Source organism: Falco peregrinus, chromosome 12, assembly GCF_023634155.1.
Source record: "Falco peregrinus isolate bFalPer1 chromosome 12, bFalPer1.pri, whole genome shotgun sequence".
NCBI lineage: Eukaryota > Metazoa > Chordata > Aves > Falconiformes > Falconidae > Falco > Falco peregrinus.
The window spans coordinates 29,125,757-29,138,233 of record NC_073732.1 but is presented as its reverse complement, the minus strand read 5'-3'; the positions used below and the strand labels follow the sequence as shown (position 1 = coordinate 29,138,233).

The 12,477-nt window shown below is 41.1% G+C and overlaps 1 protein-coding gene across 24 annotated transcripts in view; it reads left to right on the top strand.

Moving 5' to 3' along the window:
* The window catches only part of MBNL1 (muscleblind like splicing regulator 1), a 111,573-nt gene extending 99,969 nt beyond the window's left edge, over positions 1–11,604 (top strand). For 14 of the 24 annotated variants that reach the window (XM_055817067.1, XM_055817071.1, XM_055817072.1 and 11 more), the window contains 4 exons: positions 2,309–2,344; positions 3,045–3,139; positions 6,539–6,613; positions 8,201–8,275. In XM_055817067.1, the coding sequence (XP_055673042.1) occupies positions 2,309–2,344; positions 3,045–3,139; positions 6,539–6,595 (188 nt within the window). In that variant the 3' untranslated portion in view covers positions 6,596–6,613; positions 8,201–8,275. Of the gene's footprint in view, positions 1–2,308; positions 2,345–3,044; positions 3,140–6,538; positions 6,614–8,200 lie in introns of all 24 variants that reach the window. The other 10 variants (XM_055817056.1, XM_055817059.1, XM_055817060.1 and 7 more) reach the window with 7 other exon arrangements.
* The last annotated feature ends 873 nt before the right edge of the window (positions 11,605–12,477 follow it).

The following is a 12,477-nucleotide window of genomic DNA, read 5'->3' as shown; positions in this document are numbered from 1 at the left end:
GTCCTCAAATATTTATAAAAATAGCTTTATTCCACTGCAGAAATGATCTGGTTGTGAAGTTATGATCAGTTAACTGGACACATCCTTGAATTAAAATTCTGCCCTGTGCTGAAAAGCTAGGGAACATTTGAAACTGCACATTTATTATTCATGCATTCTCATTAGTCAGTCAAGGCTTCTGAAGTCAAGATGAATATTAAGGTCATAATAAAAATTATTTTTATTACTGGTAAGAGGGTCATACAGCATTTTGTCTTCATATTTGCAAGTTATTGCACTCTAGCTAGTGTTTTCATTTCTGCCTTATGTTCATTTGCTTCAGTTCCCTTCCAAAACTGTGTGCACTGGTTATAACGTTAACAATGATAACTCAAACTAAAATTTGGGGCTGAAAAGCTTTACAGTGATATTTCAGAGTTCATATAAGTATCTAACTCATCTTTAGCATGTAGATGTAATTATGAATGGAATGACACAATATTCCAGATCTAATCAAATATGTACAGCCCTACAAATAGAGCACTTCTGCACAGAGACAGAACTCAAAGGTTCTTCCCTGTAACCTCTTTTAACGCTATAGAGATGTCATAGAGAGACTGAGAAAGCAGTTTTCCTTACTGTTTGTACTTCATAGCCAAATTTTGCTCCATTTTTTAACCGTGCAAGTGATCCCATTGACTTCAGCCGTGATTTGTGCATGGGCAAGTCAGCAAAGCTACCGTTCTTTTAACCTTTCTTTGTGAATATTTTCAGTCTCTTCCATGACACAGAAATAGAAGAGTAATTAGGAAACATGATTACGCCCTTTTCTTTGTAGCCTCACAGATACAGTGATGACAGAGAATAACCTTGTCCCCAGCAATAATTATACTGACTCTCCCTGCTTAGTTAAATGCTCTTGAGATTGTGCAAGCCACTACAATACTTGGCACCAGCTAAAACAATTTCCTGTCCCCCCGTTACAGTCACGTAATGTCGAGGAAGCAGCATTGCTGTGGCTCCCACCGGCAGTCTTCTAGAATGTTTCCATTTCCATTGCAATCTCTGTTCCCAGATTGCAGAGTTTTTTTCAGTTTCTGCTGTGTCAAGCATAATTAGTGGTGTTAATAAACATTAAATAAAAAAAGTAAAATGTTTATTGAAAAAAGGATATTCTGAAATATCAGTATATATTTATCATACTGGAAGCAAAAATAGAATATTCTGAGTTCAGTCTGGTGGAAGGCATTTTGCTATGTAAATTAAACAGAATTACCAACTTAGTGATATTTAAAAAATGATACCATAATGATAGCGTAATGTTCCTAAAAACACCATACTGCTGTTGGCTCTCTAGTTGCAGGGCAGAATTCACCAGATGCCGTCACTTTAATTCTTTTTGTGCAGCCTGAAGAGAGTTGCAGGTTGTGAGCCCAGACACCAGCAGCTTAAAATACATCCCATAATGTAGAAAAAAGCGCTGAACAAGTATTCTGAGGTGCTGCTGTGAGCTGCATAGGAGACTTCAGCTATCCAGTCACTCCTTTGACCTGTGTATTAAGCAGACAGACCGGGGGCAGTCAGGATTGCTGCCACTTCACCGGCAGCTCACAGTGGGCCGTGCAGATACAGCAGAAGCACTGCATGCTGCCTTCACCTGGGGTTTGCCTATACATTACCCAAATACTGGAGCAGTCAGGTTGTGGCTAATGAAACGGTACAGATAAGTCAGTGCTCTGCGAGGAGCTGCGGCTGCAGCCCTGCCGAGGAGGGCCCCGACTGGCGAGGACGCTCCAGCAGGAGCAGAGCCCCGCTCGCCAACTGGCTGCCTGCCCTGGCCAGAGCGAGCTGCCCACTGCGCTTGCTGGGCACCTGCAGCGTGGGGGCTGCGACCGGCCTGTGTCCTGCTCTGCAGGCAGGGGTGGGCCTTGTGTGCCTGGAGGCAAGGGCAAGTTTAAAGCATTTCTTTCGGTCTGAGGAAGCCAGGGTACAGACCATTACAGAGCTAATGTCAAACGGCAGAAAAGAGCTTTAAAACAAAAGCTGAAGACACTTTTCCTAGCCACGCTGATAATCCACAGTGCCACAAAGGCAAACGTGATATACCAGCACACAGTTCGACTAGCTCTTTCCCTTCACTGGAGACTAGTTCTAATGGATCACTGTGCTGTTGTATGGTTTGATTGTGCTGACAGTTACATGCCTCTGTTCCCATAATAACAATTTTTCTTCTTTGTTCAAATGAAATTTCTAATTACACGTGTGATGGGTTGTTTTAATTCTTTTCCCTTTCCAAATCCACCTTCCTGTTGCAATGCATGATGGGCAGGCTCAATATTGTGCATGACACCCGCTACAAGTGTTGGTAGGTGCCAGCTTTGTTTCTTGATTATCTTAAACCTGTGGTGCAGCTCACGGACCCTCAAAATCCACTGCTAGATTTTAACTTATAGCTCCTGTGCCAATCCATCTCCCTTAGCCTTCTCCACTAACACCTGTCAATTAAATGCAATTGTTTTATTTAATTGACATGGACACACAGACGTTGTTAATTTTGTACAGCAGTTTTTTGAATTGCACATTGTTCCTTGGTGGATTTTGATTGGACTATGAGTTCCAGTGTTTAGAAACTATCTTGTGTTAAATAAAGACTGTATCTTGCTATAGCCACATAGACATATACTGTCCTTCAACAAGGTTAATTTATGTTTGCAGTAAATATTTGGGTTGAATTTTTAAAAGACAAAAAATTTGTAAATGTAAGGGCATCTAAGAATTCTTCTGTTGATTTTTGTATTGAAATGGTTAAGCTTGTTTTTTGTCGATTTTCTTGATTTGATGGTAACAAGCATTTTCCCCTTTTTTTCTCTTTCATTTCCCTCCTCTCTTTCTCCCTGGAATGTCATCCTGCTTTGCACTGTGATTGCATGTCATGCGCTGGCAATGATGTCTCGGGCTTTTTGCTGTGATAAATACCATGCTCAATTATCCTGCCACATGTCGCTCTGGTTCCCATACTGCTACACTCTTCTGTATGTTTGCTTATATGATTTTCCTTCCGAAAGTTCCCATGGTGCACGGTGCTACGCCAGCCACTGTGTCTGCAGCAACAACATCTGCCACAAGTGTTCCCTTCGCTGCAACAGCCACAGCCAACCAGGTTTGCTAATTTACAGCTTTGTTCCTTACAGACAACTTGAAATTGGTGCTTTTAATGAGCATGGGGGTTTTGATTTTACCTCTTGTTGGCCTACACATTCTCTCTTAAGATCTGCAGCACGGCTTAGTAAGCCTTTATCCATGCTCAAAAGGTGCTGCAGTTCCATTTCTGACGCTAAAAAGAATTGATAGTAGAGTTTCTGACTCAGTCTTAACATTTATGGGCCATGCTGCTTATTTCTGCTCTCAGAGATGTAAAGAGAAAGGGATAATACACGGAACCCATTATTTATTTCTATTTCTGTGAAGCCAAGAGTTCCTTTTAGTGCAGAACTCCAGTGAAAGCCAGTAAAACCTTTGTGCAGAGGGGATGCAGGAGCACTTTTTTAACAGTCTGAATTTAGCAGTCTGAACATGTTCCGACTCTCCTCTTCCAAGAGCAAAATGAAAACGTTTGAGCATGGGCCACACAGAAACTTCTTTTAAACCTTTGTTTCAGCTTGTGATTCTGCTTAGAAATGGCCAATTACTTGTTGCAGTAGACAGACTTCAGTTAAGAAAATGTCCATTAGAGTCTGGTTTTATTTCTAAATAGCTGCCTCAGTTGTTTCCATATTTGAATGTAGTTTAGGAATAAAAGAATAAATAAGTGATAAAAAGCCCTCCCAGAAAAGCCAGAACTGATGTTCTAAAGATGAGTACCAGGGGCCAGAGGATCTGCAGTCCCCATGCATACCAGCTGGAGCTGCACCTGAGAACAGAATGTGGCCTGTTATTTTTGTCTAGCTGGGTTGTCAAAAGTGCAGATTTCTGTAGTAGTACATCTGGCTGAAAGTGCAACAATAAAGTATTTTTAAGGACCCTCTTGTTACTCTTACAAAAAGGAATTATTCTTGGAGATCTACTGGGAAGTCAGAATGGCCTAGGTCATGAAACCATCGATTCTGGTCTAATAATGCAGGTATTACTTTCGACTCAGTGGGAATCACACATGTGCCTTTCAGAAAAGGGAACTAAACATCTTCTGCAGCATTTTGCAGGTGTGGTTCTGTATGTGTAATTAATTCTGGAGATAAATGTCAGTTTTTTAAGGCAGGCTCACCTGACATACTCAGTTCCCTAAGTCATTAGAGCTCTCCTTAAACAGTTTCAGAATCCCCTCATAAAGCTGTTGGGTTTGCAGTTGGACCTTAAGCAGCAATACCCATGCCGTGACCTGCTGCACGTGCCCCTCTGTGCGCGGGGTGGACAGGGCCAGCTCGTGCGGAGCCAGGAGCCCGGGGCTCGCTGCAGCACCCTGGGCTGTGCTGCAAGGTTAAGTCCAGAGGCTGTGACTTCCAGCCTTTCTACCTTTGCCCATCAAGCAGTACCATTTTGTACTACGCCCAGCTGGAGGTTGATCTCTCAAAAATATGACTCCCAAAAATTGCAGTGATACATAGGCATGCACATCCCGAGTCTCAAAAGGGACCTGGATATTTTACAATTCCAAATAATACTCAGGTTTGTCTGCTTAGCAGGGAGCACTTTCTGCTCCTGAGAAATGCTTGCCGAATGACCATGCATGCCACTTACGGATTTAAACTAGCGTTAAGAATTACTTTGTTTTTTGGAAAGCTAGTTTATATGTAGGACTGCCTCTGCATATACCTGTCACCTAAGCAAGCAACCACCTGTATGCCCAGAGTGTCTTAATATTGTAGTTTATTGCACCATACAATTAATTTGAGTGTGTCTCTACGTCCTCTGTAAGTCCAGAGAGTTGTGAGAACAAGCCAAGCCACAGAAAAGCATCACTGTTTTTTAAAATCATCTGTCTAAATAACCGTGCACTTTCCCAGACAGACTACAGGGAAACTTTCTGTTGTAGAATCTGATCATTTCATGCATATCCTCCCTGGAGCCTCATAACACACTTAGTGTCAGTACTGCAGCCAAACCTCAATATATACATATATAACAAATATATGTATATACTATGTGAGCAATGCTGAAGTTATTTAATGCCACACGATGCAATGTGCATGCATGCCAAAAGTCTTAAGGTCTGGCCCTCCATCTTCATTGACTGGTGTTGAAGGTCCTTGGTACGTTCCGACAGCACTACCCCTGATGCTTCTACACAGCTGGGTGCAACAGCCTGTCCTGCAGCAGTAAAAAAAAATGGTATGAGAAGCTTCATTATGCTCAAAGCACATTTCTGTACAACTGGGCAATGTTGTAGAGTTCTGTGGAGTTGCTAGGGGAGGAGAGGGCACAAGGGGTGGAAAAAACAACACCAGGTCCTGTAAACAGTTTAGTTAAGAAACCTCTCGTTCCCTCTCTTGTGTGGATTAACAGGTCAGCCTTAGTATCCGTCAGAAAAAAAGAGTCTTTCCGAGTGCAACAGCCATTTGTGGTCGTAGAGATCCATTTTGTGTCATATGCCCCAGCATGTTTCCCTGTGCATCTATTTGCTCTATATATAGATGCATTATAGATGCATCTATAGCAGGTGCATCTATTTGCTCCCTCCAGCAGGGCTTCGGGTCCCACCTGTAACGCAGGGTTCCTCTAGGTTCCTCCAACGCCTGCACGCCTTGGTGCTGTCCCTTCTCAAGGGCCTGACCTGCAGGGTCTGTTGGGGCTTGCCCCCGTGGACTCCCACCTGCGCACCGCACACAGAGGGCTGCACGGCTGGGACCCAAGGGTGGGTTGTAGAATATAACTTCGTTGTTGGTACTGTTGGTAATCTGCTCTGATTTTAATACTGTTTTTTTTTAAAAAATGGGAAATGGAGTTGAGGGGGCACTTCAAGAGAGCCATGTACTGAATTCTGTTTACACAGACAAATATTTTCAGAATTGTTTCACTGCTTTGGGGAGCCTTAGCTTTTCATCTGATCCACCATGATGCCCTCAATGGCCGTGCAAAGAGCAGGCAGCTCTTCTCTACAGTGGATTTTCACCAGCCGTGAAAATCAAGCTCAGGGCATCTTGGATTTGGCATTCAAAAACCAAGACAGTGAAAACAGTGAACACAAAATCAGACTGAAACAAGGCCACTGTAGGATTTTATCATTTTACATGATACACTGAAAGCACAGAATTTTGTGTAGGCCAACAAAAAGGGCTATTTTCAATTACTGCACTGCATGACTTCTGTAGATTTTAACGTCTCTTGTTTCCTAAACAACCAATAATACTTATTTATGTTTGTCAAGTAGTACTTAACACAATGTTTTCCAGTTTTAAGATGCTATTGTAGCACTTCAGTTGACTTTAACTTACAGTTACGATATAAAATCCACCAACTCACAGCTGATCCTCACTTTTCCAAACTTATGTTCTATAGCAAAATGCTCTTTCTCTGGGTTGGCTCATTGCACTTGTTATTCATTGTTTAAATTTTTTACCTATAGATACCCATAATATCTGCCGAACATCTGACTAGCCACAAGTATGTTACACAGATGTAGACATTTTGTCATCAAACAGTAAGTTCCCAGTGTGTTGTTGCTTGCATTTTTCTCACCTTCATGCATGCATAATCTGTGTATTTCTCAGGGACAGAATGTTTTTGTTTCCTTTCTAAGAAAACTAGTAAGATACAGGGAGGAGGCTGTGAACTCCACTGGTGCTCCATTCTTCTCTCAGTGGAGATCCCATGGTTAGCAGTGACCACGTTAGCCAGTGTGTTGGACCAGGTGTTTGTACATATCCATATAGCTAAATCAGAGGGTCAAAAACTAGCATTTTGCGTTTTGTTGGTAAAGGAGGATGGCTCCAGCACTGATGGGAGCCAAGGGCCAGGTCTAGCAGTGAGGTGGTTATGTTCAGCTGTCTTTAGAAAAGATAAATTTTAAATCTCCAGATTTGGAAGGGCAGCGTCTCTGAAAATACAGGCTTAGTCGTCTGCCTAGCTGAAGCCTGATTTCTCCTGAACACAGGATGTCAGACTGCCACATGTTACACACGGTATTTTCCTGGCATGAGTGGTGTGGCAAGGGGAGGCCCCAGAGTGCAGGCGCAGTTCATACCTGCGTTGCGTTGCATTGCGTTGGCGTGAACGGCCGCTGGAGACGGCATATTTCAGCTCTGTATACTGTAACCTTTATCCTGCATAGCCTGAAATCTGGGTTTGTGTGCCTAAGCTTCAGAATTTTTTTTCCCCCCTCTGTATCTTCCTGTGAGTAAACTGTAGTTTCCAGTCTATCACTAAATTGCCTGTTACCATTAAGCCCACCCGCAGCACTGATACCACCTCCCCCAGGACAGCTTGTGATTTGTATTACCTTTCTCTCTCCTGCGCTCCATTTCTGCTCTGTGTTTTTTATTGAATGGCTCAGCCATAATGGAATTACTACTTTGAGTGAGGATTAACTGATTTGCCACAGTGGGCTTGTAATAATAGTTATTCCTTTCAGCTGAGCGTAAACAGTGTTGAACTGCTTGACTGACTCAGGTGGGACGCCTCTTATCTGCTGGCTGCACTTGCTGCCAGGCTTCCCTCTGCAGTTGGCTGGGACCAGGATGGCCCTGGCTTGGAGATGGGCCCAGGTGGAGGAGGAATTGCTCTCTAGAGCAAATCTCCTGTGACAGGCAAAAGACACCAGAGAAATAGCTACGCTAGCTGGGCAGTTAGGAAGAATTGCCTTGGGAACATAGGCCCAGATTTCCAAGGATGTTTGGGTGCCTCTCGGGTATCAGCTAGGCTCCCAGGTTCTATGGGGCAGTGGCAGCAGGGCCTGGAAAGAGAGGGGGGCACGGAGCTGCTGGGCAGCACTCACATGGCACTTTGTGGGTCTGGGAAGCTGTCCCCCAGATGCTGTGACCCCATGGCTGGGGGCTCGACAGCGGCAGGAGGCTGGTGGCTGCGTTGTGCGCTTCTACCTCTGCAGGATTTGCACGTGAAGCGAGCCACTGCTGCAGGAAGGCTGCTGGAGGGAGCGAGCTCCCAGGGCTTTGGGTGCAGGCTTCCTGCTGCTCCACGGCACGGCACGTTTCCCTGCTGCAGATGTAAAGCTTGCGCCGACAAACGGTTACGACCATGTTAAAAATGCTTTCTGTTCTTTGCTTTCTAGATCATAACTAAAGAGAAAAGGACAGTGTGTTTGGGTTGAGAAGAGGACAAGCTCATTAGCCATAATGTATATAATATATACCGTCAAGCAGCACCTGGAAACTCCCTCAGCAGTAAGACATCCCACACCTTGCATGTTAATGAGATGAAATGAGAACTCAGAAATCCACTGCACACTGTTGCCTATATACTTTGTACATTTAATTGATATTTGTGCTGAGGTGATCTTATTGTCTAAAAACTACAACATTGTCTATCTTTTCTAGTACAGAAGTATGCATATGGTTTAAATATGCATATGTAGTCTATTTCCTACATAATCATGTATGTCACCTTGAAAAGACAGACGATGATGTAACCATAAATCTATTATGTATTGGTACGTCTGTAGACCAAGATATAATTTTTTAAAGTAAGTTTATTTCTTTCAAGGTTTACAAATAAAAAAGGTGCACCTTGTATTTAAAATTGCCATTATAGATGAGAGCGTGCATGCACAGTAATTTTTGTTTAAGAGTAATATTTTTAATGTAATAGATTGTAAGAAGTGGTAAGAGAGGTATCTGACAGAGATGAATGTGCCAAGCAAAACCACAACTGTGTATATTTTAAAGCACATCAATGGCTTTAAGTACCATGTTGTTAAGGATTCTCATGAAGTGCCATAGACTGTACATCCAATTAGAGTATTATTTCTGCAGTGTTATTTTCAGAACCACGTTTTCACTCGCTTTGTTAGTACTAACCAGTCAAAGGGCACCATTCTGTTTCAAACCAAAGCTGTCTCAGAAATGGCCAACTATTCCTTACAGTAACAGTAGACAGCACAAGAAAGATACTCTAGCCGTACAAATTAACCCATACTGGACATATATATAAACTATTTTAAGGCATTGTAGTGTAATATTTATGCATATTTTACTGTATAACATGATATATGAAAGGGAAAAGCCATTTCTGAGACACAAAAACAAATGTTTGAGGAACTTCTTTTGCTTCTATTTATAGCCTCTGTCAAAAGTCAAAAGGACTATAAATGTTTTGCAGAGATGGGTTTCACTTTTACTTCATCAAAGTCACGCTTTACATGGTGACTCTAAAGAAAGACGAAAGAAGCACTGACATCAGATGCATGACAAACCAAAATATGAAAAAATGGAGATGTTAATTAGCGTAGGAATCGGGTGGGTTAAATACTTGGGTGAGTTTTATATGTGATTTTTTTTTGTTCAGATTAACTGCTTATAGCCTTAGAAAGCCTTTACAAAATAAAAACAAAAAAAAAATAGATGTGCATTCAAGTTTTAAGAATGGATTTATCCAAAGGAATTCCTTTTTGTGGTTTGGATGTTGCAGCTGGTAAAGGATATTTTTTGCTATGTTCAGCAAAGTGCTGAAGTGGGGGCCAGGTCACTGGTAGCGTAGCGTGGAGTGGAAGAAGCGCGGGTTCGGTTGTAGAACTCTCCATACTTCCAAGTTTACTGCGAGTTTTTATGCTTGAGAGAGATGCTTTATAGTATAAGAATGATGTGTTGATTTTACTGATTGTACTGTACATCTATTAAAGCCTTAGATTATTACATTACGGGTTAAAACCCATACCAATGTAATTTCAGTCGTGTTAAGAAAGTATAGGTGACTTCACATGTTATTGTAGTTACTTAACATTATAGAGTATTACTTATTTTTTCCTTGTTAAAAGTGTAGTTATTTCTTACATTTATTAGATTGTTTTCATTTTCTATTACCAGTTGAATACCATTTCAGTTTATAGAATTCTGTTTTATTAGAGTTTACTGATGACTTTTTCAAAATACAAAAAAAAAGTAGTTTTCTTCATAACATACTCAGTTTTGAATTTACATGTAGTGTCATATGAGTATTCGTATTATTGTTAACTAAATGATTTATATTTTACTGATTTAATATTACAATGTAAGAATGTCAGTCATTGTTAGTTCTTGTCTAGTTTTCATTAAAAGAACAAAGATCTTTTATATGGATATCTTATAATTATATAATCATTGCTAAGTAAGAAGTTAAGTTGTTGCTATCGCAACAATCCTGGCAGACAATTGAGTAATATTTTGATGATTTATTTTGTTTGTAATTAGTTATTATGAGAAAAATCTAGTTCCTAGATATTAGAATAAAATTTATTTTCTACTGTATCCATTTCAAATGTTAAAATATTGTTTAAATATTTTTTGAAATCCCTGAATATCAGGCCTTGTTATAAATAAGCTGCATAATCAATAGATCAAGGGACTTTTTGTTGATAATCCAAATACTCAAAGTTTACGTAACAAGAATTATAGTGTGTGTGTGCAAACTCTTGAGGGTTGATTATGCTGCAGTTTAGCATGTGGGAACGTATAGAGAGAAGGTTGACTTTTTGCACTTCTGTATATAGTCAAAAAAAGAGAGAAACCTGTATAATAGTAAGATCTTATTTTGAATAAAAATGTCTATAATTACAAGGAGTTTTGTTAAGGCTAATAAAATGACAGGCTGAACAAAATTGCTTGCAAAAGTGGCACAGAGTTAGCACTCCATACCCCTTCAAAAAAGTTGCTTTGCTTTATGTGGACAGCTTGTAGTTTGCCAGGATTTTTTCAGCTGGAAAGATATGCCATCCTTCCAAGATCTCATGACTGACAAAAGCTCCACTGGTTCAAATCTGCCTGAAAATCATTAATAAAAAAAAGATAAAAAAAAGGTAAAAAAAAAAGTAAAAAAAGCAGGTACTTCAGACCATCAAGGTGAAATCATGGATCAAATATTCCGTACATTATTCAAAAACTACTGCATGTTTAAAGTATCAAAAAATATATTAAAGATATATGCTATTCAAACCAGTTTCTGACAATTTCAGTGGTTTATTGTTCACAAAAAAGATTCTTCAAAACAAATACTGACTTTCACAAAAGAGTTAAATCATGAACAGGCAAACCAAACAGCACACCGTAGCTGTAGTTGTTATGTGATTATTTTTTATTGCTGTAGTGGTCCTGTTCTTTTAGCAGGTGAAAAAAACCCAAACCCTGGGAAATTTTGCCGTTTTAATGGAAAGCGTTCAAGAAACGTTGTTGTTAAATATGCCAAAGCTGGAAAGAAGCGATTAGACCATTACTGTATCTGATCTCTCCAGTATTCACACTGAATAATTAATGAAGTTGCACTTATTTGCAACCCCGTAACTTTCATCTGCTGAAAGGACAGATGTGCTTGGTTTTACTATTATGTAATCACAGACTTACTTTTTGCTTGTAGTTGCTCCAAATTATGTACTCTGTCCTGGGCTGCAATTTGTTTTTATGCTTATTTTATTATTACTGCTATAGTTGACCTTGCTGTATGGAAAAAATAAAGTGAAATTGCCCTAATAAAAGTTCTCTTTCTTAATTACATTTTCCTATATCAACTTAAAAATCGCACCGCTTTCTTTTGTGTACGCATTTTTAATTTTACTTTTGTTCGATGCGGATATAATTTATCTGTAAAAAAAAGCCTTGTATACCGGTATTGGTGTGTTTTTTTCCTTCAACAGCGCACGCTATGTGAAATACACAGGTTGTGTATTAAGTATGCGAAGTGTATCTGGAATTACTGTCAAATCTGGAGGGAAATCTAAAGCACGGGTTTGTGAGGGAGAGGGGTGCAGCGCGGCGGTGGCTGACGGTAGGGGGAGCCCCGTTTCCATGTGTTACTGCTCCTCCGTTAATCTCCCACCAGTCACTCTGATAATCAAAATTATTGACCAAAAAAACCCGACAGCTTTAATACAGAAAAGGAGAAGCATCGGGACGCTAGTTTGCCACCGGGATTTCAGGTGTCCCTGTGCTCACTGGCACAGCCGGAGAGGCCGTTGAAGGCGGGTTTTATTCATTTCTCAGCTCAGCACGTCTGGGTGCCTCGCTCCTGTTGGCTCCTTGGGTCCATGCTCACAATGAGACCAGCATTTTCATTTATCGTTGCATTTAGCTGCCAAGTGAAAAAATAACGTGTCGAGCAGCGCTGGTGTTCTAAATTGGCAAAAATAGCACAGCTTGATTTTCCTGTCTGTGCAGTGACAAAGGCCGCGGAGGTTCCTGTGGGTGGTAACACACGTTGGCTGGTGCTTGGGGGCCGAAGCCGGGCAGGACAGCTGGGGGCCGCTGCCTGGGCCACCGGCCCCCAGAAGGTTGGTGTGTCATGCCAGGTGGTGTCCATCCTCACACTGCGGGGGCTTGGGCTTGCGGCCACTGGTAAGTGGTACTGGGCAACAGCTCTGCTGGC